Source organism: Astatotilapia calliptera, chromosome 12 (genome assembly GCF_964374335.1).
Source record: "Astatotilapia calliptera chromosome 12, fAstCal68.1, whole genome shotgun sequence".
In the NCBI taxonomy this organism is placed as follows: Eukaryota; Metazoa; Chordata; class Actinopteri; order Cichliformes; family Cichlidae; genus Astatotilapia; species Astatotilapia calliptera.
Window position 1 is genome coordinate 23707994 of NC_137433.1, and position 27088 is coordinate 23735081.

A 27088-nucleotide genomic window follows, 5' to 3' on the forward strand; every position below is an offset into this window, starting at 1 on the left:
GCACAACCTTTTCCTGCAATTTTCTTTTTTGTGTCTTTTTTGGTTAGATTTCCAGTGTCGTCGCATCTATTTTGCATGTATTCAAGCATTAGCATTTATTGTCTATCAAGAGCGTAAAAGAATAAGTCCTTTTATTTCTAATGGCCGTATTTCAGTCATTAAATAATTGTGCTTTGCAGCTGCTTTCCTTTTGCCAAGTTTACAATCTGTCTTCCACCTCACTTTCATTGTTACACTGTGTCTCCACATGCCGTGCGACATATCACACCCCTTCTCCTCAATCAGTATCCTTAATTAAGATCTACTAAAATATAATTCCTCATTTACCAGACTTAACACACTTACTCTCTGATGTTTTTCCTAATTAGTACCCGTTTTCCATGCTTATCATATTCACTCATTTTCCCTCATTTGCATTCTTCCATCTATTCTCATTATCTTACTCTCACTTTCCTTATTTAGCGTTCCTCTGTTTCACCATTTATCTCTCCCTGTTGCTGTTCCTCTCGGCTGCTAAACCTATCAGTTTTTAATCAGCATCCTCTAAGTATTAACATCCAGGCACAGGTTCTTCCCCCGTTCTGTTGCTCCATTAGTTTTTTTCCATTAACTGTTTATGACAGGGTTTACAATATTAACATCAAGAAGAATAATATTTCCCATCGACCCCCTCATCTTCCACCTTTTTTGCCCTCCTGCCTTCATTTTTCCACCACATCATTTAGAGTCCCATCACACCTATCCTTCATCAGCATCTTATGAACTCCCAAATAAATTAATGTCTGGGGACATAATTATTCTCCGTTTGCCATCTGTTTCATATTCCGTTCTTCTTCGTCTCATCTTCCCAAATTCTTTCCATTGCGTTGAATGCAGACATAAAACAGCCCGAACAGCTTGGAAAAACTGAGTTCGGTACTTTGAACTGAGCAACAGGATAAGTCAAAGACACAGTCGTGTTTGACAGATGCTTTGAGAAGAGGACAACCAGAAATGTCAAACGTTCTTCAGTAATGTCATGGCACTGATTTTTCCTGACTCTGCGCCCTCCTATCAGCAAGCGTAGCTAATTGTGACCTAAGTTTTGTGCGTCAGCCTGTGTGTGTGTGCGTGCGTGCACATATGTTTTTTTGTAAACCGGTGTCTTCAAATACAGTCAGCACGTGTTGACTTGTGAATAACATTTTCCAGAGTGAAGTTAATCCCCATTCCCTGGATACAAAAAAATACAAAGCCCAAAAGACCAACTCGTATAGAAGCAGTGGAAGAATTGAGAGGTACTGAACACAAAGCCAAGAGGATGATGTAAGAAAGATGATGAAAGAAAAATCACTTTTTCAACACTGCTACTGCAGATATTAATAACAAGTCCTCTAAAATCTCTATTTGAGCTTAAACACTACAATGAAAAGCTTAGACACTTTTGGTGTTTATGATTTTACTATTGTGACCCTACATGAGCCTACATGACCCTATATGTGACCCTACACATATAGTTGGATCCAGCAAGAGCTCAGTCAGCTTAGCTTAGCTGCACAAAGGCAAAAAATGGTAAAATAACTAGCAGCCAGTCCTCTGCCTCTCATTTACAGTCATTAACATTTCAGTTTTTGTATAAATGTACATTATTGAGTTTTGCAGGTGCTGGTGGGCACGTGTTTCTGCCTTGGTCCTGGGGTTTTGTGTTGTTTTGAGGTTTTATATAGCTAATATGAGTTTTGGGGTCCCTGCTTGGTTGTCATTTGTTGCTTTATATTCATGGTTTTTAGCTTCAGAGTTTATTATTATTATATTTTTGTATTCTGATTCTTGTTTTGATTTGTCATTCTAGTGATGATTATGTTTCTGGGATTTTGAGCCTTAACTACCGTTCCTGCCTTTATTTGTTTTTCTTAATGTCTTTTGTTAGATTCTCTGCCTTCTCTTTCCTCTCTGATTTGTCAGTGTCATTATACATGGTTGCTCTCTATAGTCAGCATTTTTAATTATATAAAAATGTCAACTTAATAACTTGATATTTGAAGTTATTTTCTCAAAATTTAGAGGCCTAACCCTAAATTTTGACATATGGAAGGGCTTTTGGTTTTTGGGTTTTTTGTCCAGTGGCAGAAACGAGTTCCCATAGTTGCCCCTGAATAAGCTAAGCTTGTTTTAATCTTGTTGTTTATTTCCTGCTTCACTTTTCTCTTGTGGCTTTATTTGTGTTTTCTTCCTGCTTGTCTAACTGTTACCACCTGTATTGATTACATACACCCAAATCATCCCTTGGTGTATAAATAGCCCTGTCATCCCCATAATCTTTGCCACAGCATTTGACCTTTTACCTCACTTAGTCTATTGCGTGTTGTCTTTAGCCTTTGCAATCAAAAAAACTGAATCAGCCACAAGTGGCTCATGAGCTCTAGCATGATTTGCTTCTTTTAGCTCTGGTATGTGTATGAGTCATCCACGAAAGTCTTGAATTTATGAGTGGCTTAACATATGCTGGGACACAGTCACACACAAACCTACACTTTCTATTTTCCCATTCTCCCATCAGATCTTACGGCAGCAGCTTCAAGGTCATTCACATGAGAGCAAGAAGAAATTTATTTTATAGCTTGTAATCAACTGATAAATCTTTAGTTCTACATCAGAGTTGATTGGGGTCCATGTTAAAGAGAAGTGAGTTTTTTTTTTCCGCTACATACTTAGATTTCTTCCATGTTTTAGTGTCTACTTTTTTTTTTTTTAGTATTTTTGTTACTATCCATTACCTGCTCTACTTTTCTCTTCCTCCCTGTCTGTCCTTACCTGTATTGATTAAATGCACCCAAAGCATCCCTTAGTGTATAAATAGTCCTATCCTTCCCCTTAGTATTTGTCACAACATTTATGTTCTCCTCTATCTCAGTTGTTTTTTCTTCCTTCATTGAATTGTGTTGATTTTTGGATTATTTATCAATTATTAAAGCTCACCATAAATTCCATAAATTATATGTATTTTATATACTGTGACAGTTTTTGTTTTTGTTTTTTTTTGGGGGGGGGGGTGCAGCCAGTCTAGCTGTTTCCTATTTTTTATGCTAATGCAAGCTAACAGTGAACTCACACCACCTTCATATTTATCATCAATCTTTAATATGCGGCAGCATGACTCTGTTCTTGGATCCCCTGCCTTGCCATGTGTATACTTTCAGGGAAACCACTACTAGCAATCAGTTGATTTGGCTGATTTACTGGGTTTTGCAGACTGTTTTGGCTCCTGGCCTGCCTGAATCAGTGTTCAATTATTCCTGAAATTTCAAACAATCTTTGCTGCCATGGTCTAGAGTGTACCTCTCTCTCATTCTTTGTGTATCTTGTAGTCTCCCCTGTTTGTTCTCTCTCTTTGTCTTGGCATGGCTCAGCATCCTGTTCACACTTCTTTCCTCAGTTGCACCTGTGATCCACTCTCCTATGAAGCCCTTCAGCCCATATGACTGACTCTATGCTCCAGTCCCTGCCAGAGTTTTTCCAACCTGGTAGCAACACATGTCTAGTTTTGTATTCTCTTGATCTTGTTTGAAACCATGTTTAACTGTATGCCCCTGTGTCTCAGGTTCACTGCCAGTTTGCCTTAGTCTCCTCAGTCTGCCACAACGTGTCAGTCTGCCACTTTTCAGTGAAGCCAACTCAACAGATCGTTGCCACCTTCAAGAAACTCCAGCCTGGGTCTCAACCATTCACAATTGGTCTTTAATAAAACAAGTTTGTGCATGGTTATCTGAATGGCGCAATTTCTGTCTTAGTGGTCCAAAAAAAATGAATGACACTTTGACAGGGTTTTCCTGAAATTTGAATCTTCAAATTGAATCTCCAGAGAAGTTTAGTGGAAAGAAATGTGTGATATGATAGTCAATGTAGTGGGAGAATATGCTCATATACTCTTATACCTATTTTAGTTGTAAACCCAAATTTATGTATATGTGAGTGATTAACAAAACATAAACACAACAGTTACCACCTTTTCATATCTGTGTGCTTTACTGAAGCTTCTTTGTAATGTTTGTGACCTGCTTTCCAACAATGCTAACTCTGCTAATATCATTATTTTTAATGAGGTGCTCACTTAAAAAGACAGTTGCACAACCGAAGCTTTGCAGCACACTAACATTTCCCATAATTACACGTAGATCCATCATCTCAGCAGAGTAATTGTTGCTTTATTGCTGCGCGAAAGAGGCCTGCGCGATCATTTAAGCAGAGACGTGTACCTGCTACTGATTCCTCCTGCATTCAATATTACAGGATGGTTAAGACCTCTCTTTAAAAAGAGTTCAGTTCCTGGCATTCAACCATGTGCCACTTTGCCAAACTGTCTCCATCAAAGGCTATTGTACCGGTCTGAAAAGGCGGAGTGCCAAATAATCGGTCAGATACTTTCAGTATTTATGCAGCCTGTCTGTGAGTCAAAGGCACACACTGTGTAATAGTTGTAATGGCTGTAATATATTAAAAATGCACATGCAGGCACATGCACATACACCACAGTGTGTTATTGACTTTCATTGATCCTAAGCGCTTTCATTCTTCGTCATTTGGCTGTAAATCCCAGTCAGTCTTTTAGTTATAATGCAGGACTGAAGAGGTCGACCTCCAGTCCCCCATTATTATACAACCTAAACCTTGCTCTCAACAGAATGAGCACACATGAACACACACACACACATACACAAATGCGTGGGTCCATAATTTACTGCAACACAAGGCCAAATCCTGGAGAAGCTTTTATAACTTGCCAATAATCATAATGTCATGTTGATGGACCAGATCAATATCCTTGTGCATTTTCTGTCTGTCTATTTGTCTGTGGCTCTCTTTCTCTCTGCTGGGGCACAGCCACACACAAACATGCATATAATTAGACTTTCTATTTCCCATTCTTCCCTCAGATTTTATCAGCAGTAGCTCCAAGGTCACTGACATGACAGCGAGGAAGGATGTATATAGTAGCTTGTAATCAACTGATAAAAGTTTGATTCTAAATCAGAGTTAATCCGGGTCCACGTTAAAGATAAGTCAGATTTTTCTTTTACTTACATGTGTCAGTCTTGAGCAGGCTGTTTGTGCTTCTGAAGTATTGAGGGTTTTCGATCACTGGGATCTTGGTCATGCCGATGATTACTGCGTCAGGGCCCATCTCCGATGACGAAGGAGTGTTGCTGCCATTGGAGACGTGGTGAAGAGGAGAGGCAGAGTCATCGTCATTGCTGATCACTGAAGATGGTCCTAAGTAGGAGAGAAATGGGGATAAGCGGTGTTTGAAAAGCATTTCAGCTATGTGATCAGTATGAGGACGCAAGAGGAGTAATTAAAGCTGTTACTGGCAGGCAGCGAGGAGATAAAATCCCACAGACCCCCAAACCTTCCTAACATTAGAACTCTAGCAAGCTCTCTTTTTCTGTTTTTCATACAGCTATTTCTTGGTGGACAAGCAACATGAGTGCCTTCAAGAAAAGATTGCCTCAAAGTGTGCACTATTATCCCCATTTGAACCATTATCAAGTCTCAGCCCTTACTTTAGGCAAAGCTGTATTTTTCCTTGTGTCTGACTATTCTGGCTGCTCAGAACAACAGTAAAGAAGCTTGTGTTTACACGACACATCATTGCAGCTCCTTTGTTTCATGCGTAGCTCTGTCCGTCATTACAGCATTATTCACAACTGTAGTTCAAGCTGACTTCAGCACAAATTAAACAGTAGCTGCACTGATATGAACACAAGGCTCCAGAAACAAAGTGAATCAGAATCAACACTTGTAACCAACAAGTGCTGACCTGTGTTAGATGGTCGCCTTACTGCATATGTAAACTTTGTACATTTCTTTTTAATGTGAAAAAAATGCATTTTTAAAATTTTATTTCATGTCTCACTGACACCCAAAACAAGCACCCGACCACAGTAAGTTGTATTCTTAAATGCAGGGGTTATTTCCAGTCCGAGTCTCCACTGATTTTGAATTTCATACAGCTTTTTTTCTGAAACAGAGCTCCTCAGGGGTTGAAAAAAGCCTGTTTACTACATCTCCTGCTAGGACACTGATGCAAGTCAGGAGTAACTTGCCACGCCCAACAGTATTTATCCAGGTAAAAAGAGGGTGGAGGTACAAATGGCAGACCACATGACTCCCCTCTGTCAGTAACAGATGTTTTAATCCTAATGTGCAACAGAGCTCTATGAGGTTAATTGATAAGAGCAAAGATACTAGGAAATATGAGGGGCAGAAGTAGCAGCTCCTGTAGTAACTTGGGTCATTTTGACTGGATGAAAACAAATTTGCAAATTTCTGCATGAAGAAAATGAGTGACTAAGCCGGTAAGTGCCCCATTAAGGGGGCCAAAATGGGAGAATACCATTAGGTACTTTATCAGCAGTAGCTGTTTTCTTTTTGTCAGTTTGAAAGCTTTTTTAGGTACGCTTCTGCAGCATTTAATGATGAAGTCAAGAAAAGAAGGCTAATATGAAGTGTATTCCTCCAGAGCAGGAAGGTAACAGAGGGAATTCATGTATGCAATAAAAAGCAGCAATCTAGGAGCTTGGTGGAAAAAAACAAAGCGACACAAAAAGTGGAAAATGCAGACGCAGAGATGGCACTATTATCTCGTTAAAATAAAAGTCTCAGGAGAATACGCTTCCTCTTTCACATTACTCAAATTTCTGAAAAGCACAAGATGCAGCATTAACATGAATTAACGGAAAACAAAGCAGAGGTGGGGTAGCGTGAGTCAGACACGGAGCCCATCCCTTTCACAGCAAAAGGGTTTGTTTTGGCAGCAGAATGGAGGCGTTATTAGTTTCTAATTAGGCCCGTGAAAATAGTCCAGGAGGTTTGTCTGTGACAGTAAACCCTCATCACATTTCTGCTAATTTTCTGTACCCATACTTAGTGCCAAAGCAAACAAACCTCTTTTTATTTTTCTTCTCACATAGACTGTAGCAGTAAATAGCAGCTGCATTTGCAAGAGCCTACAGGTACAGACTGATATTCACTCTGGGTTTCTTTTTCGCCTCACCTTTGACTCCTGCATATGCACCCTTATCTCTCACTGGAGTGTTTAATACTTACAATCAATATGTCTGCATACATCCATGCACTAGAAATGTAGTGGCCACTTTATTAAGCACAACTGTGAAATCTAATTCAATCCTACACAATAATAATTGTTTTTACAATCAACACAGAAAACTGGCTATTACAGTACAGCTCACACCTTTAACATACAGTACATTTAAATCTCATACGCTTTCAATTCCATCTGAAATACCTAAAAATGTATTGTGAAAGTCGAATTTAGGACAAAGTATGACAAGCAATTTAGTTGTAAATCAACTAAACAGGAGCATCACCTCAAGTCTTTATGCTGTGCTAATATTTGCTCTGAAGTTTATCTGACGACTCTGTGATTCTAGCAGAGTTACCAAATTTGCCCCTTTGTACCGCTATTGTTCTACTCCAGCCCAGCCAGCGGTGAAAACAGTCTCCACATTTTTGTGCTAAAACAACGGTAATTTGGTAAGAAAACATCTGATGTGTCTAAGGCAGAGTGCCATAGCCTCTTTGTAGTTCAGTTTTTTTGGCACAAATCTCATACAGTACCAAAACTGCTTTCTAAGCAATTTCTTCTTTATGGCCAGTATAGAAGAAACATGTATAGCAACCAGTAAAATACATACAAGATCATATAATTATATATCCACTCAACAGCTACTTTATTGATACACTTCTTGTTAATGCAATGATCTAATCAGACAATCACATGGAGCAACTCAACCCATTCAGGCATGCAGACATGGTCATGGTTGTTGGTACCAGATGGGCTAGGCTGAGTACTTAAGAAATAGATCTTCTGAGATGTTTCCACACAACCATCTTTCGTGTTTACGGAGAATTGTCTTAAAAAGAGAAAATATGCAGTAATTAGATCTCTGGGTGAAAATGCCCCGTTGATGCCAGAGGTCAGAGAAGAATGGCCAGACTGCTTCAAGCTGAAACAAGGCAACAGTAACTTAAATAACTGCAATAACTGCAGACTGTTACAGAGTTATGTGGAAGAGCATCTCTGAAGGCACAGTATATCTGTCCCTGAAGCAAATCTGTAAGAGCACACAGTGCCATTTCGGTCAGCCAATGATCTGAAAGAGTCTAAATATCTGCTGCAACAACGATCTACCAACCTAGCATATTTTTAAGTCTACCCGAGTTTTGTTACCGACCATGTCCACGACCACAGTGTACCCATCTTCTGCAGGCTGCTTCCAGCAGGATAACACACCGTGTCACAAAGCTCAAATCATCTAAAACTGGTTTCTTGAACATGACAGCGAGTTCCCTGTACTCAAATGGCCTCCACAGTCACCAGATCTTAATCCAATAGAGCACCTTAGGGATGTTGTGTAATGGGAGAGTCTCATCATGGAAGTGCAGCTGACAAATCTGCAGCAACTGTGTGATGCTATCATGTCAATATGGACCAAAATCTCTGAGGAATGTTTCCAGCACCTTGCTGAATCTGTGCCATGAACAATTAAAGCAGCTCTAAAGGCAAAAAGGGGTCCAGCTCAATACTACAGTCTACCTAACACAGTGGCCAGTGAGTGCACATACGTTTAGGACCAGCTTGTCTTTCTCAGTGTTTACAATGTATAATTATAAAAAAGAAAGTGCTGCTTAAATCACTGAAACAATGACTTCCTGTTATGTCAGCAGCAATCCCACTGAGAGCACTTTACTGCAGTTCATTCCAGCTTCAAGAGCGTTCTGCTTTTTGTTTTGGGTAGTTGATTCTTCTGGGATAGTGCCAAAAGTTTTTGCAAATCTTAAATACTGTGGAGCCAATCATGAGCTGAAAAAACTTAAAGTTGCAAAATTTGCCCCAGTGGTGACATTTTTCACATTTTAAATGGCTGCATGGAAACAACCCCCACACCCTTTTTCATTCCTTTAATGTCTTCTTCTTCTTTTTTTATTAACCACGCTCAGTTAATTGCAGACACTATCATCTTAGCATATAACAAAGGTGGTTAAGAGGCAATGATGCAAATGATTCCAATCACTCAGGTACATGAAGCGGATAGTAAATTAGTGCTTTTTAGTGCATTGTCCTGAAAATGCAGAAATAAAGGCTGGTGAGAGATCAGAGTCATGCTTCTAGCTGTGCAATATCATCTTATGCATGCCTTTTCGCTGAATAACAGGTGAGAACAATACGGACTGTGTATGCATAAGACTGTCTTAAGCAGGATAATTGGACGCTTCCATGCAGTCTCGGTCTTTCATCAGCTCGTCAACCTTGTGTCAGTAGAAGGAAAATAACCCTACAGACAAGTCAGAGCATGGGTTTCATCATAGACGTGGTAGGATTACAGGTACATGCGCACATGCACACGTACACACACAGGTAATTCTTCTCTAGGCCTCTTTGAGACATGAGCACAAGCCTGAAAACATCGTATTAAGAGTTGAGATTGATTTCCCACGAGCACAAAACACAGTAGATGTTTTCCCCTCTCATGTGGTCGGCTCTGCTGCATTACAATACTGGTTGACATCGCTCATTTCCTCTGTCCCTGGACGCGTATCAGGCTCTAGTGCTGTTGACAGGGCTAGATTGAGAGGAAGAAGCTGAGAGAGTTTGTTTGTGTGTGTGTATGTGTGAGTCTTAACCAGCGTATGTGTGTGTTGGTGACTCGTGAAGAATGAAAAGGCCTTGAGAGAGAAAAAGAATGAGAGCAAGAGCACAATAGTTTGTTTTTCTGTGTGTGGAGAGTTTATATGTGCTGTAAATGTGTGTGTCTTGGCTGCGATGTCTGACAGCATCTTTTTTTGTCAAGATCCAGACTTGTAAGCTAATGTGTCACTTTCAGTAAGCAGACCTCAAAGAGTGATTGGGGACAGTGAAAATGGTGAAAATGGATGCTGTGCATTATTTGGAGTGTATTAAGAAGTATTACTGAACACTGTGTGCTCGGATTAAATGGTTTTTCTTTTGCACAAATCAGTGCTGCCGTGCAAAATATCTTCAAAGGTCAACTAATTATGCTTTAATTGTATTGTTATCAGCAGAAGGGTACACTGAATTCTTTTTAAATATTTTTTATTTTGAAAATTTATTTAAAGGGTTTCTAATCTAAGTTGTGCAAAACAGGTATGATGTTAACCAATTAAGATTAATTTTAATTTAATTTAATTCTGCATTACTGAAAACTAACCAGAACACTCAAAGGGCAATAAAACTATCAGAAAACAGAGTCAAAACTCTCAAAACAGTAACTCTGAATCTACTTTTAAAAGGAATCGTGTACTGTACACTTAACTATCATTCAGCGTGAAACACAATGCAGCATTTGACCTTGATTGTCAAGTTACCTATCTAACTAGACAGTGAATAGTATATTAAATACCACACTGAGTTTAAATGCGCAGATCCAGACAACACCATTACCCTTCTAACAATGATACCTTATAGTTTTTCTTTATTCAGGTAAAAGTCACTTTGAGATTAAATTCCTTTTCCAAGAGCGACCTGGCCAAGAGGGTAGCAGATGTTACAACGAATACAAGACATAACAATATAACAAGTAAGGAAACAAATACAGTACTCTGTACAGACGACTTAACACAAACATGCTATTTTAAGCTTTTCCCCCACTCCTTTAGAGTGGACTTAAATTTCACCATTCCCATTTCTGACAGTTATTCCAGGATATACTCTACAGCAACTAACAAGCTAGTTTGCTAGTTAGCTAACAAATATTGGCTAACTAGCAAACTAGCACTCTGCTTAATGACTGAAGACTGGGTTGTTGGTCTCCTACCTTAAAGGCTACCGTGACAAGATTCGCTATATGGACAAAAGTACCAGACCACCCACTTTGTATAACTACAGGAGCTGCTTAGCCACAGAAACCCATTCCATGAAGCTCCAATTTATATGTTAGCTTAATGCCAGAGGAACTTTGAAACTCCATAACTGCACAAACTTGAGGGAACTTAATAGTCTTTTTTTTTTAAGAGACTGTAATTCAGCACCTTTTTGAAATGTCTCAATATGTGACTGATTTACTGATTTGGAAAAAATTTCTGGCAACCTGAAAATTACAAAAAATGATAGCTTCAGTAACATGTATCTATCTTCAAAAACACTGCATTAACAACTTTCAGCTGTTCATTTTATTTTCCAAGTGATCACCACAGCGGATGGATCTGCATATTTGGTTTGGCACACGTTTTTACACCAGATGCCCATCCTGACTCAAAGAGGTTGGGAAAGTGTTTTCTTCTGGCAGTAAACCATGGCAGGGTAGCGTAGCACCTCGGGTGACCCCAAGCCTGGATGAATGGGAGGCTTGCAATAGTAAGGGAATCTGGTGTAAAAATCTGTGCTAAATCAAATATGCAGATCCATCTGCTTTTAAAAATACATGCCACAGAAGCAAGAATTTTATTATTTAGCCCTTTAAAGCCTAAACCGGGAACCGTGAAATAATTGCAAGAAAATTGTAATCTCTTGAAGATTAATGAAATATTCATTTCATTTATATAAATTATAAGTTTTGCTACATCTGGCATTTTTCTCCATATTTATTGCTTATAAATACATTGTGCAAATTATTTAGGTGTTTCAGACCAAAGAAATCAAACTCAATGTATCCAATACATTATACTGGGCATTAAGGGGTTAACCCCACGGGAATATGTAACTAAGTGAAAAAGACCATTGCCAGGAATTCTGTTAACAAAAGCAACAAAAGCAGATGCAATTTGAGATGTTTTGGATCACATCATTTTGATATTTTGAATTTTCTCAACTTTGAATTTATTAATTAATTTATTTTAAGTAGCTGAGTTGCTGTGGTTACCAAACCTAGAAGAGGATGGATAGATGTATGGATGGAATTACAATCAAAACGTATTTAATAACACCTGAATTCAAAGATTGCGTCTACAGAGGGAACCAGTTTTTGAGGTTGAGAAACATAGAGTATTGCACATGTAAGTGGAAATCCAAGTATCTAATTTACCATCACAATATAATGCCCACAGTAACTATAATCCAGCGATCCCGTGAAATTACAAGACAATAATCTAAAAGTATCAGAGTATCTGTGTCAGTGGAGCAGAAAAAAATCCCTCTAATGACACAAAAGTAGGAATTATTTATTTACTGCATACTGTCCATCTTGTTTTGCGTATTATCATGAATATTCGTTTTTAATGCTATGTCCATTTAGTTAATTAGCTCTCCAATTAGCTTCCCCCTTCTGGCCGCCAATTTCCTCTTGCAAAATTCTTCTTCTTCACTGCAAGTTAATTACATTTCTCCGATAAGTGCATTGATAATTTTATCACCCAGGAGAGATATAACATTTGTGTGTTATAGAGATTTTAGACCCTAATTTTAGGGACATTGTTCTGGTAAATGTAGTGCACTGCATGTAGCCGCACCTCTTCAGTGCTAATGTACTTATGCATTCAAAGGAAGAGCAAGTACCAAAGCGTACAATATGAGTGAACTCTTCAGAACAAGGTAACATTAATAGATCTGTTTTCATTAAAAACTCCAAGGACACAGCTGCAAAATGAAATCTTTGATTTCCATTTGAAGCTCGAGACATATAGTAGATTGTCGCTATTCATTACAGAAGAAAATTCTATTTATTTCATTAAATGAAGGCAGGTGCTACTATTTTCTTCTTTTTCCTCTCAAACCGAGTCTGCAATTGTAGCAGCATTATTAAATGTAGAGCAGCCATTTCATCACAGCAGTGAGTCCAAACCACAGGCTGTCAAAAACTGAATAAATAAAGAGCTTTCAATTATGTCCCTTCTGAAAAATTCTCATATTCAAGAAATGAAACTGTTAGTTTGGGGCTTTTTGAATTGTATAATTACCTTTAGTGTTTACTGCTCTGACGTTATCTCAGCATAACAAAAAGGACAATAACAGGAGGCACACACACAGGTGCAGGTTTCCGTCTGTCAGTGTGTGTATGTGTTTGTGTTGGGGAGGGGCTGTAGATCATTAACAGAGAGAAAGGTCCCAGGGTCAGATCGTTATAAAAACCGTTAAGCTGAGGGCCAGCAGTAGCCTGTGTGTGAGACAAGGAGAGAGGGAGCGTCCACTGGGAGTGACTGGGTAAAAAGGGGAATAAAAAGATGTAGAGATGTGAGGCGGAGGAAGAGAGAGGGAGAGATGGACATCAGAGGTGAAGGTATAAGTGGGGTCAGGTCAAGACCCAACAGTGTTAATGGACATGGAACTGGTGTTTAAACCGATGGAGACCCGATCTACTTGTAGTGTGTTGGGGGAAAACCTGGGTTAACAGTCAATAAATTACAATACCTTGCTTTCAAAGCTGAGGTCACAACTGAGAGGTGGATGGCAGGGTGCATTAAAGCTGCGGGTCGCTGTATGTCACTGTTTTCCAGTCTTCGCAGCAACACAGTAAAGTCTGTGTCTTGTTAGTGTTTAGGTTATTGAGAAGCCAGTGAAATGAGTGTGGTTAAGTTCAAGATAACTGACAAAAGTCTTGGTTTATAGCAACTCGAGTCTCATTGTAGGGAGTCGTATTGGCTGTGACTCGAAGTGTTACAATTGTTCAACTAACTGCAAGACTCGCCTGGATCTGGGTATGCAGCAACAACAACAGAAAGAAAAAAGAAAGAATCACGCGATCAGACAAGCAGCAATCAAGTCGCCAGTTTTCTTACGTTATCTCACCCATGAAAAACTAACAGCAGAACAAAACTAGCGCTAGTGCTGTACTGTGGGTATATGTTGAAGAACTCCAAATTCAATCTGTGAACGGTCATATGTGTTAAGCTTCCCAACAATTCTAGACGATATATTTCAGTATCTGCCTTTGCCTTCTTTTGGAAATGATTTTAGGCATAACAGAATATTTTTTGTTTGGTGATCAGAGCTGTCGCCTCGCAGCAAAAAGGTCCTGACTTCAAATTTACTGTCCAAAGAGAAACTGGCCACCAGTGTGATGTCAGTTTGAATTTCTGTCTGTGTCACAGCTCAGTTATGGACTGGCGACCTGTTCAGGGCGTGCTCTGGTTCTCACCCTGTGACAGCTGGGATCAACTCCCTTCACCCTGAATTGGATAAGTAGTTAGGCAAATGAATGGATGGGAATTGGTTATCATTATCAAGTCTCTTGCATTCTAAGCATAAAGCCGATATTAGCTATTTCTTATGTAGGTGATGCTGTGTGGGGCTCTTTAAGTCATCAATGGCAACACTGATTGTGCTTCAGCTCATGGGCCGAACTGTAGGACTGTCTGTGTAGGACGATCAATTTTTGCACTCAAAATTCCTGTTTTGTTTTGTTTTTTAAAAAATGTTTTCAGTTTGTGCTGCAACCAAATAGTTCGGAAAGGCAAGAAATCCCACTGCTTGTAAGGCAGAGTGAGTGGAGACTTGTAGCTCCGTTCATCATAGATATATCTCATAAGTGGCCTCTAGGTCAACTACAACCAATTTTGGAACAATTACAAAGTCAACAAACTCTCTCTATGTGGATTCTGGACTTTAGCAATAAACTGACCTTTAAAATTCACAAGGAACGTTACTGCTTTCTTTTCTTGGTTTCAGCATCTTGGTTTTTTTGTTGGTTTGTTTTGTGCTCCTTTTCATACATTCGCAAGTCTTTAGAGGGACGAGTGAACTTTTACAGCTTCCACTCACACAACACTCCCTCAAATTGATCCACTCAAAGTGAATTTGTGCCCAAGTGCGTCTTCGCATTAGCCTTGACTGACTTGGTGTACAGTCTTAAACACGCCTTTCACACGTGATTAACTCAATGAGTGCAATGTTACTGTTACCAACGGTGAGAGATGCCAAACTGGTGCGCATTGCTATTTGATGCTGAAAACAATAAGGTTTTAAAAAGCCTCCAAGTGTGATTCAGAGGTGTTGTTCATCTAATTCCTGATCAAACTTGCTACAAATGGCCCTGCATCTGTTTAAACAGCTGTTTCTGTCAAGGGACGTTAGGCATTTTTGTCGTCCAATCAGAATACAGCTCATGAATAATGACAGTGTTAAATTAATGATCTCAAGTCCTGACAGCCTGCTTCATTAGAGCTTTATGTTGAGTGCTGGAAATCAGATGCTCGGTGAAACTGAGCAGATGTGCTCTGTCGTCACACCTCAGCTACAAGAACTTCAGGTGAAAGTAAAAAAAAACAAAACAAATCTCTCCACTTTAGGTATGAGGGGGATATTAGAAACTTAAGTGCTGCACAGAATATAAAAGGCAGGGGGCTGGATTTTTCCACTCCCATCTTATTGCTACAGTTTTCTAATTTCTGGAGGAGAAATGCAGCTGATACTCATTCCTTCTTTGCAGGCAGGATTTAGTGCAGCGGGAAAATGGTGCCATAAATTAAATCAACTGTAATTCAGCCAAAATGCAGCCCTGAAGCATTCAGCAGAAATTCAGTTACTGCAGTTACTGCAAGAGAAATGGTGATGGTAGTGCTGCAGATGCTTCACACCAGCGATTGTGAGGCAGATGTAACGTTACACAGCCGTGTGGACAGCACACGTTCTTTAGTTCTTCACATTGCTGCAGCGACACCAGCCTCGCCGTGGGAGCCTGAGAATTTGGGAACTTGAGTGGAGAAGGAGTCTTATGACAAGTCTAGACTGTAGTTGAGTTAAAACGATGACAGTGAGTGACTGTATTGATCTCTCCTGGGCTCTCTGGGTACACCTCAGACAAACTGAAGCCATTTACTGCTGCATGCTGCCCAGGGCGATAGATGTAGAGAGACTGTTATAGGATTTAAGGACATCAGGGCCTGTCAGTCTGTCTGTTAAAACAGCCTGGTTGTTGTATGCCTTGAGAGGAACAGCGGGAAGAGTTGTTTGCGGATAACAGTGGATCTCATGATTTGAAATGACTGGCAGCAGTCAGTGAGGTCAGTGTGTAACTCTGGCTGAAGGATAGGGTTCAGAGGTGATGATGGACGTTTCAGATACGAGGTGAAAGTTGGCAGCAAGTTCAGCTTGGGTTGGGTCTCTACAAGTAGAGCCATTTGACGTATTTACTCTTTTTAATCTTTTGATCATGCACCAAAAGCAAAAGCAGCTCTGCTTTTTTTTTTAAATATTCTCCAGTTTAATAGCACAAACTGTTGACTACATTATTACAATTTGCATGTTGATCAAACATATCTAATCAACTAGACAAAAAGTCCACAAAATATCACATGCAACCCCCCTTTCTCTCTCTCTCTCCCTCTCATCACTCTCTCTCGAATGTTTTACACAACCAGTCAGTGCATCAGTCATTCAGGCTTCAGAGTGACTGATAGGACTGTTGATACCAAAGGCCTCTGTGACCCCTTAAACCTTTCACAATACGTGCAAACACACCAACACACACACACACACACACACATACAGATGATTGGTAACATGAACCCCATGGTCTCTAAACTGTGCTGTCACCCTGCTGAACACAGGAAGTAATCTATCGATCCAAGAGGAAGAGGGATGAAGCGATGAGGCGGAGAGAGACAGACAGAGGACATAAGGGAGGAAGTTTAATGGGTAAGGAAAGAGGAGCTGCAGATTCACAGAGTGGTTAGTGGAAAGATGGAAAAAAAGGATGGCAGAAAATGTGTTTTTTCTCTGCTGTCTTTTTTTTCCTGAGCAGCGACGTTCGCCGTAAAAACAAGGTTATTTCACATAGAGTTTTCCTCTTAAAGTAGGGGAGATATCATCTGGAAAAGATATCACTTATTCTTGTGCAGGTTTAGGGTTCAGCAACTGTTCACTTACAAGGGACATTTGAGGGATCGGTCTCATCAAAATACACCTCCAAGCACTGATAATAAGTGAGGACTGTCTTTTTTAATGGCTATGCCTAAATCTGATTATCGCTCATTTAATCTAAGCTGATGTCTTTACACTTAAATACAATTATTCATATCCCCTCCTTGTCTTGTGAAGCAAAACCTTCATCCTAACCTAATTTCTCTGCCAAAGAACTCAAAAGTATTAATAATCAGGCATTCAAGCATACACCTCAGATTTCAACCCCCTGCACAAATCTCCAGACTTTGAGATGATCATTCAAGAATCAGCACATGATTACTGGCATGTCAGATTTGACTTTGTGTTTGGGATTGTTTTAGATTTTCATCAAGGATTTTGATGCCGTCCTCACATTTTATGATCCTATCGAATTTGAACAAGCTGCCAGTACCAAATGAAGCGAAAAACACCCCCGCTGCATGATGCTCCCACCACCACATTTCACAGTGGGTACAGCCTCTCTTTTTCTCCTCCGTATAACATTTTCCTTCATCAGACTACAAAACGGATAACCAGAACGCTTCTAACATTTCCAAATGCTGCTTTGCAAATACCAAACATGACTTCAGGTGCATCGGCTTGAACACCAGAGTCTTCCTGGCCACCAATATTAAGAATTTGTTAAGGTGTAGTTCATGAAATCTGTATCCCAGAGTTCTTGAAGATGACCTCAGAGGTGGTTATTGGATTACTGCTGACTTCTTGGACAACCTTCCCGATCAAGGCTTGGGACACTTTGGGCTTCTGACCTTGACCTTTCAAACTGATCGCAGTTTGAGAGTTCTTTAACTTCTTTAAGATGGACTCGACGGTGACCTTGTGAACTTTCAGGGCAACGGCTATAAGAGGATGAGATGGCTTAATGGCCTTTGGCCTCCTTGGGGACAATAACAATGCCTGAAATCATCACTGAGCTCCTTCACCTTCATCATGATTAATGTCTGACTGATATGAAGGTGGCTTGTCCTGCCTCTACAGTCCCACATATAAATAAAAAAATTAGAAAAGAAGTTTCTGGGAAACTGTGTATTTCCCAAAATAAAAAGAAAGTTAAATGGTCTAAAAAATGTGCCAGTACTTATTATTCTGGTATTACTTATTCATTTGTAACATATTTGAGAACTACGGAAGAAAGTTTTAGCTAAGGTTGAAGCTTTGCTTCACAAAACATAACAAACAGGGAGGGGGTATGAATAATTGTGGACTTGACTGTATGAAAAGAAAATCTGTCACTCTGCCACATTTACTGCTGCTTTTGTGTATTTATTTTTGACATTTCTGTCTTTTTTTTTTATCTAATAGATTTTTTCATTTCGGTTAAAATCATTGGCAGTCATGTAGGTCTTTGCCAAATAAACAGACTGATTATTTACAGTGGCCCTGAAATGCAACAGTATATCAGTGCATCTCAATAATATTATTTTAATGATCATTATCATGAAGTTCTCACGCACTTTAAAGGTTTTCGTGATGGCGATAACAACAGAAGGACCAACAGCATTCAAACCACTGAGGTTAAACAAACTACAGTATTTTTTTAACCCTCTCCAGGCAGACGTTGCAGATTTGCAACAGTTAAGACCTAACAACCTGATTACCCCACATACATATTTTATGAGTTTTCTTTTACTCAGAAGTACCACTGCAGGACTTGGTTGTGCATTAGCAACACAAAACTTAAATTGGGCCTGAAAGGGTTAAAAAAAAAAGGTATAGAAAAAAAATTGCGCATATTATGAGATAGAGGGAGTACAGCAAATAAACTAAAGAGAAACAGGGCGATGGATACATTAGCTAAAATTCCCTCTATGCTGCAGTCAGATAAACATCCATATGAATCTGCCTGAGCCAAAATCCTCCTCCTCTTCGGCCTAATGCAGAGGCATATCACATTCCCTCTTCTAGTGGTAAAATGTCTATTTTACCACTGGTAAAAATAGACATTTCCTCTTCTCTCTCTTTCTTTGTGCATCTGTGTCACGTTGTGTATCTCCTTTCTCATCTCCATGTATGTGTCTTCCACCTCGCTTTCTTTCGTCATCCTCTTCTTTGTTTCCCACATCCTCCTCTCTTCCTCTCCATTTTTTCCCTTCCTTCTAGCCCCCTTAGTCTGATCTTTTCTATTTATAATATTCAACCCACATTCACCTTCCCATATGACACATTAGAAGGCCAGTTCCTCCTACTGAAAACAGTCTGCGTTGGTCAAAGATGTGAAAATTAAGAAGCGAGGAGGTAAGTGATAGCGAAAGAAATTAAAAGTGATAAAGCGTCGTGTTTTCGGTTCAGGAGCAGAAAATCTATTACCAAGCATCTGTTACATAAGCAAAAAATTATTGTGAGGAACCCAAATGAACATAATTTAAAAAAAATAACAGAACATATTAAACCTTCAAATCCATTACAAGAGCAAATGCTTTATTCACATGTGCGTTTATGAAATTTTAAATGAATAATTTATAACAAATGAAGGAATCTCTGTATGTGTGTGTGTATCTACACCTACAATGCAACCCATTCACCTTAAAGTCTTCAAACCTGGCTTGTAGATCACTGCGTACGTGGAGTGCTGGGTATGAAGTCCTTGGAGTGAAGGGAGGTCTTATTATCATCACCCATGAGGTCACAGCGGATGTGACACAACTCTGGGACCCTATAATATAAATCTACCGATTGTGGCATTTACCTTTGGTCATGCTAACGTGCCTATGACAACAGGAACTTCACTAATTATAATAAATCAATCTTTAAGCACATTGTGATTCAGTGGCTTTATCTATTGACCTCACGGCGTTGGATGTTGCTCAAGTACAGCCCAAGTATTTCAATAAGTGTCTGACTATTAAGACAATTACAGTTTCTGTACAAAATGCTGAATTTTACCTGCTTATTCAAACACTTATAAGAATATTAGAAAAATGTAACGTATCGTTAAACTACATTGCTCTATTTGACCCACTAAAACAGTAAAATAATTCATTTTAAAATATTAATTTTAATCATTCAGTAATAATGCTCAATAAGATAACATTTACAGTGGTGTAAGAAGGGTTCAATTCACAAAAGTAAAAGTCCGTTACAATCACAAATACAGTTAATAACAGCAAAATTTAAATTAAAATATCACAGCTTTTTAAAACAAAGCCACATTTCCTGTTACATTTCCATATATTTACATTGTTGTATTGCATTTAAAACCCTTTTAATATAAAAATAATTGCATTTCTCTCATTAAACCCATCAGACTCCACTGACAGCAAAATACTTATTTAACCTTGGCGGACACGAGGCCACCGTGTGCTGTTACACATCATCCTTATTAAGAATTAATATTTTAAAAAGTCACTGACAAAAACAAACTAGCCAATCGAACGAACAACAGATTTTGTGTGCTCTGCGAGGTGAAGTCATTTAAACAGCACAGTGTACCTGAGTATTGCTGCTGGCAGTACTGACCATAGTTTATCCATTTTCTCATGGATACATGGTGTCACAAACCTCAGACCATCTCAAACTTGATTCTTGACCCATGACGTTCTCTATCATATCGAGACTATCTCTCTACTCCATTGCGGCTCGCACTCAGAGAACCAAGGTTACAATGTAACCGCACGTTACGTTTGCTGTACTTGGATTGCCTCCCAGTCACCAGATCTCAATCTAATAGAGCACCGTTGGGATGTGGTAGAACCGAAGACTCGTGAAAGTGCTGTTGAAATATCTGCTGTAAATATGTGCTGTTATCATGACTATATCGACCAAAATCTCTGAGCAATGTTTCAAACATTTTATTGAATCTGCGGCATAAAAAATGAAAGTTCTAAAGGAAAAACGGGGGTCTAACCCAATACAAGCAAGGTGTAACTAATGAAGTGACCAGTGAGTGGTTATAACACTCCTGCTCAGGCGTTTAGCTTTGATGATAAACAAGACCAGAGCATGATTAATAGCCTATGAATCATGTTGATTTTAAATACCTTAGCTGCTGCATTAATAAATGTGCCCTTCTTGAAATGAAGCATGCATGAGATGCAATACCGCAGGCAAGCATTCACAAAGGTTTTCAGATGATTTTATTTTTCACACATATTGTAAAGTGTCTTTTCTTTCAGTGGGACTTTCCTTCAGTTTGGTATTGTTACTTGAACTTGAGTAAAGGATCTGAATACTTCCTTCACCACTGCCCTAAACCCATCAAAGCTTAGTGTTCATGCATAACCCATCATAATGAATTAAAACTCTTAAATTCCGTAAGTACAAAAAGAAAAAAAAGGGTTTGCGCTATAATTAAGAAAGGACCGGTGGGAGCTCGTCACTGACAGTGACACTCTTAAAAATCCGTACAGTCCGACAGTAAGAACGGGAAAAGCCTTGATGACTTGAAACATTATTGCTGCCAACAGTCAAAGAGAAGTGAGGAAAACATGACCAACAGAAAGAGGAAGCGCCGTTGATTTCACAGAATGGTCTCAGATATTTTCCCTTCTATTTACTGTGTTTGACTTGGCTTCTTTTACTGACTTGGCTTCTTTTACGGATAAATAAAGGAAAAGTCCGTACAAAACATTCCCTGACGTCCAAGCACACACTTAAAAGCTGTTTCACTTTGAAATGAAAAAGAAACAATTACACACGTGGGACACCAATAAATGAGTTTGTTTATTGAAAAGTAAAACCCAAGCTATCTTCTGGGGGAAATATCGTTTTCAAATGACACTTTTAAACAGCTTTACAGAAACTTTCTCAAACACAGCTCTAATACTACAAAACGTGTAGTTTATGGAAGAAGCTTATGGCTAAAAAGTCTTTGCAACTCCACATTTTTTTCCCTTGTCAGATTCGCCTTGATGCTGATAAAAGAAATGAAGAAGTGGCATCCTAATAGCTCAGAGGTATGGAGGTCATCACTGTGCACTGCCTGCCTTTAATGTATTTATTTTTCTCCTTCTTTTTAAATTGAACTATACAGCCGCTAGTGGGCATAACATTGCAGATGGAAATGCATGAAAAATGAGGTATCGTAATGTATGACTGTCTGCCACAAACGCTTGAGAACAATTGAGTTACAAAACAACAGTTTTATGTATCACAGAATCCACCAAGGAAATAAAAAGGACAAATAAAATAACAATAAAATCTGAAACAACATTCATTTCCAGTTCAAAAGCCTATTCTACTGTCATATTTCCCAGTGTTAGCGTGTTTTTTTTCTTCCCATTGTTAGCTAAAATATCTTTCCAAGAACCACACACTTTTTACAAATTTCAAACGAAAGAAAAAAATATATGTGCAACGTGCAAAAAATAAAATAAATTCAACCCTACGGTGATCCTAATAAGTCAATTGAAGTTTAAGGATTTATGACAACATTTCCGTAACAAAGTTAAGTTTCCTGACAAACTCGAAGCAAAACTTAAAACAAGGGGAAATGCCACAGCAAGATAAGACTATAAGAGCAATTTTATTTTATGTGTTTTACACATAAATTAAAATATTAAGCAGCAGCTCAGCACAAATCCTGCTAACAGGGAAAAGAGCTGACCGAGCTCAGTCGAAATGGCAGCAAAATCCCAATTGTTCTTTTTCACAATAATGAAATATAAAGATTAAACTCATAAAATAGTATTTTGAGATAAAAGTCAAAAGATTATTTATATAAAGTCCAAATGTGGAGATTAAAGTTGTTGTTTCAAGTCAAATAACTCCTTTGGTCATGTGACCCCTACAAAATCCCTTGTGTAGATGAGCTACCGAAACAACTTGATCAGCTACCTTATAATGTCTTGTGATACATCATACCCCCTCTTTACTGCACGAGGGTGTAAGACTGATACTCTTGTATCTGTCCTTTGCCAGTTATTTCATTTTGCACAATGAAATTTTGTGCAAAATGAAATAAAATTTCATTTTGAAAATATATGTGAAATGAAATAAAATTTCATTTTGTGGTTGTTTTTTTTTTTATCTCCACACCAAAACTGAGTCTGAAGTATGATTTCAGAAACTCTTTAAAACGAGGCATTTTGTAGAGGGTGTGGCAGCCATTGCAGCGCTTTAACTCGAAATGACGACTCTATTCTCAGAATCAACGCTAATATTTTTCTCTCAATATGGCCCTCGCACTCTGTCGTCTTCCTGCCTTGTTTTCTTTTAATCAACAGGAAAATCTTGATTTTTAGTAGTAAAGTTCAAATGCTGCTCACGACCCGTTTGGTAGTTGCTTTTATTCACGTAGCTGCTCTACTGATATGGGTGTCTAATGATTAAAAACTCGAATTTTTATAAAACCTCAGCCTTGATAAAACCTGTACTAAAGAGCAATGAATACATGACTATGTTACTGTAATGCTGTTACTGTAAATTATCAGGCGGTTATATACATATATATGCACTGCACTGTTATATACCTGGTTAAAGAGCAAGTTTCACATTTATAGCAACAGATACACATCTAAAAAAGGTACATTCATATCGCTGATGAAGCTGCAATTTTTTGATTATTTGATGTCGCACTTCCTTTCCTTTTCCCTTTCTTTCTCACAAAGACATACACATCCCACTCTCCCACCTTCTGTCGCACCGATTTTTATTGATTACTGTCGCGCTTTGTGAAATGACTGCATTTACCATTTACTTTGATTCAGCGTGTTGCCTTTTAAAACATTCATCCCTCTGAAATTTCACTTATTTGTGACACCTAATTAGCGCATTGACAATTTGATTATGCTCCTATTTCACTACAGCCCAAAGGGAATGGTAATGTTGGGCTTTCTTCTAATAATTAATCCAGTTTTGTGTGTAAATACACGAGTGAACAAACAATCTAATATTCCCTTTGGCTGACAAATTCTAATCCTCATATTTAATTCAGCCTCACACGGTAAAGGATTCAGAAATCTTTAGGAGTCTGTGGCGTGTAACACTAGTTTAACTTCCCTTTCAGTTTGGTCATTGGACCCCACTTGAAATGCAGACTTTTGTCTTTTTTTTTACATCAGGGAAAGTGCACCCCCCCCCCCCCCCCTCCCTTTCTTCCCCTTATTAATGGATGTAGTGGCTACTCAAGTGCACCCTCTTAAGATGATGCAATTTAAAAACATGATCCAATTGAAAACATATGATTTTGTTTTTTGTTTTTGCTTTAGATTAAATTTGCTGACTAGTTTAGCTGTCTGGGGTTTAGGATAAACAGAGCTGCACTCTATTAAACTTCAAAAATTGTCTTCCACACCAGAATAAGTGTCTGTGTTTTAACCCTTAATCAAATATTCCCCAAACGTCTGCCCTGACCTCAATCTCAGCCAACACTGCCGCTGTCTTCCCCTCTGTCTCGCTACGGTGTGTGTGTCCGTGTGTGTGCTACAGAGAGACATCCCACATGCTGGCCTGACATGTGCACACATGATGAACTACGCTGTGATGCACATATGCATTTGACATGTGCGTGATGATTCATTTATGAGTACATCTTTCCCCATAGTCTATCTGAGATGTATGCAACCAGCACGTTTGTACAGGGAAAACTAAGATATGTTAAATATTTGCATTAAAGTCCAACGCAGCCCAAACTGGAAAGGTTTTTCTATGCACATAGATGTTCTTGGGTCTTTGATTTAGTGGTGCAACACCTGATTGTGTATTATATTACTGAACATGCATGCACGAGTGTGTCTGTCTTGCAGAGAGGAAAGGTATATTTAACCCAGACTTTAATTTATGATCTTGTATGTGTCAGTGCTGACAAGGTGCAAGTTCTCTAATGAGCCAGAGATGAGACATATAACATCTCTCAGTGTGAAAAAACCCTAAATACACACTGAAAACATGAAGAAAAAAATTGCACCAATCAACATGTTTTGATTTATACAGCTACCAATTTACTTAACGGGGCTTGGCAGGGGCGACGAGAGGACAGGAAATGTATTTTGTGGCGGATGTGCTGGATGTTTTGACAGGTGTGCCAAATACCTGCAAAACTAATTTGATGGTTACACGGCACAGTCGGGTTACGCATGTACTCCGACACTCCTGATGTTAACAGGCTGTAATAAAGACTTTCAGTAGCCTGCCCGACTCATCGCGTAGTTATCCTTCTTAGCATTTGTTGCGTGTAAGAGCGAGGCAATTGGAAGAGAAGCCATTTTCTCTCTGATCACTTTTATTACTTGTTCTAACTGTGACTTGCGGCAGTGCAGTCTCCACTAACAGGGAGCTGCTGCCAAATTCAAATAAAATCACTTTTTGCCTTCAAAGCCAAATTTTTCTCCCCAGCCTCGACACTTTTTCAAACTGTTCTTCTCTGTTCTTTCATTTCAGGAGCATCTCTGAGTGCGGGCAGTGTGCTGGCTGAATATCTGAGGGGTTGAATTCTGTGTTAAAATACAATTTCGAAGCATGGAAAATAGTCTGAATTAGACAGAGCCCTGAACACAGGGTTGTTTACAAAGTACAGCTTGTGTGAGCGCAGGAAGGCCTTGTACATAGTGTGTATGAGAAGAAATAGCTCAGCGAACTTGTCTAGAGCTGCACCAATGGGCTGCGAGGTAACCTATCAGGGGCCGCGGTGCCTAAATCTGCCGTGTGCGTGCGTGTCTGTAGAGAGCGTGGAGATGTGAGTGTGTTTGGTGAAGATCTAGGTTAATGGTTGTCTCTGTCCCTCTTTTGTGAATAATTCATCCAAGGAGAGGCTTTTATGTGTCTCCGAAGTCTCTGTGTGATTGGCTGATTGGGCTGCCGCATCCCAGAGCTCTACCTGCTTCTTCTACCTTTAGAGAACACAACAGACACGTCCCACCTGACCATCGGTGTTGTATGTGTGTGTTCGTTTGTTGCACAACTCTATAACCGCTACAGGGTTTACTCCCTTCAATTTTTATATATACTATTGTTTTCTTGTGTTAGTTGAATATGAGAATGCACCTCTCTTTTATCTTCCTTCCCCCATTTTCCATTTTCATTCTCTTGCTTTCTCTCGCTCTCTCTCTCTCTCTCTCTCTCTCTCTCTCTCTCTCTCACACACACACACACACACACACACACACAATGACAAACAATCGTTCTCTTTTTCTCTCAGTCTCTTGTGTGTCCATCTCTTTTAGTGTGAGACCACCTCCACTGGGATGTTGTGAAATAACACACAGCCTGAAGGGAAACACAAAAATCATAAGCAACAACAACAAAAGCAAAACAACAACAACAACAACAACAATAATAATAATAATAATAACAATAACAACAATAATAATAAAGCAATACAAGAGAGGTGGTCTAGTTGCTGATGGTGTCAGTACCACAGAGACTTTTGTTGCTTAGTATTTGTTATAAAAGTTATTTTTGTGATGCTTCACTGTAGAATGGAGAAAGTTCACAAGGCTTTTTTTTGTCTGTGCTTACTCTTACTTGTTAATTTAAATACTAAGACCCCAGTAACACACAACTACAGACTGGTTACCAGTTAACGGCCAGGGATAACCGCATATTCTCTAACCAGTTGCAGGTGGTTGCTAGCAGTCACACCGGCCTAGAGACCAGTCAGTGACCCCCTGGTAACCACAGGTCACTAGAGAAAAATGTTACTTCTCACCTGGTTGGCGAGCAGTTACAGGAGGTTGCATGCCGTTGCTAGGTGAAACTGATTGCAGAAAAGTTGCAGCAATAAGCCACAAATTTTACAATTTCACTCAATTTTACTCCAGTGCATAGTTAGCAAGTGTTTGCAGACAGGTTAAGGTCTTCCATGCAAACTATGGGCACAGCAATCTGATAGCAACCAAAGTAACACAAGAAACTTTTTGGTGCAAGCAACCTCCAGGAAGCACTCGTCAACCAATCAGGGAATCCAGTCTCGCAAACAGAGGCTACCAGGTGCTCAATGAATGGTCTCTCGGTTTGTGTATCCAAGGCTTAAGGAAACTAGTGTGCTCTTTGCAGCTATTACAGCTGCATTTATTACCTTGTGTTGTTTCTCCACACTTCATATAGCAAAAATGCATTGTCAGTAAAATTAACTCCAGGTTAGAAAAGTCTGGTGTTAGAACAGAGAAGTTTAGTGAGTTTGTTATTCAAAGTTACTCATAACAAAGCAGCAGTAGACCTTCTGTAGTCATTATGTTTTGTAATAGGACATCTACAATTTACAGAACAATAAAGACCCAGAAACTCTGACTAAATATTCACACAAGATACAATTTAAAACAGGCTTTCATGGTGACTTAAACCCTTCTAGGGCAGCAG

The 27088-nt window shown here is 39.1% G+C and overlaps 1 protein-coding gene across 1 annotated transcript in view; it reads right to left on the bottom strand.

Annotated features, from left to right (window-relative positions):
• ntrk2a (neurotrophic tyrosine kinase, receptor, type 2a) overlaps positions 1-27088 on the bottom strand; it is a 103461-nt gene that overhangs the window by 24960 nt on the left and 51413 nt on the right. Inside the window, exon 15 of the mRNA XM_080309260.1 lies at positions 5062-5250. Within this exon, the coding sequence (XP_080165386.1) occupies positions 5062-5250 (189 nt within the window). The remainder of the gene's footprint in view (positions 1-5061; positions 5251-27088) is intronic.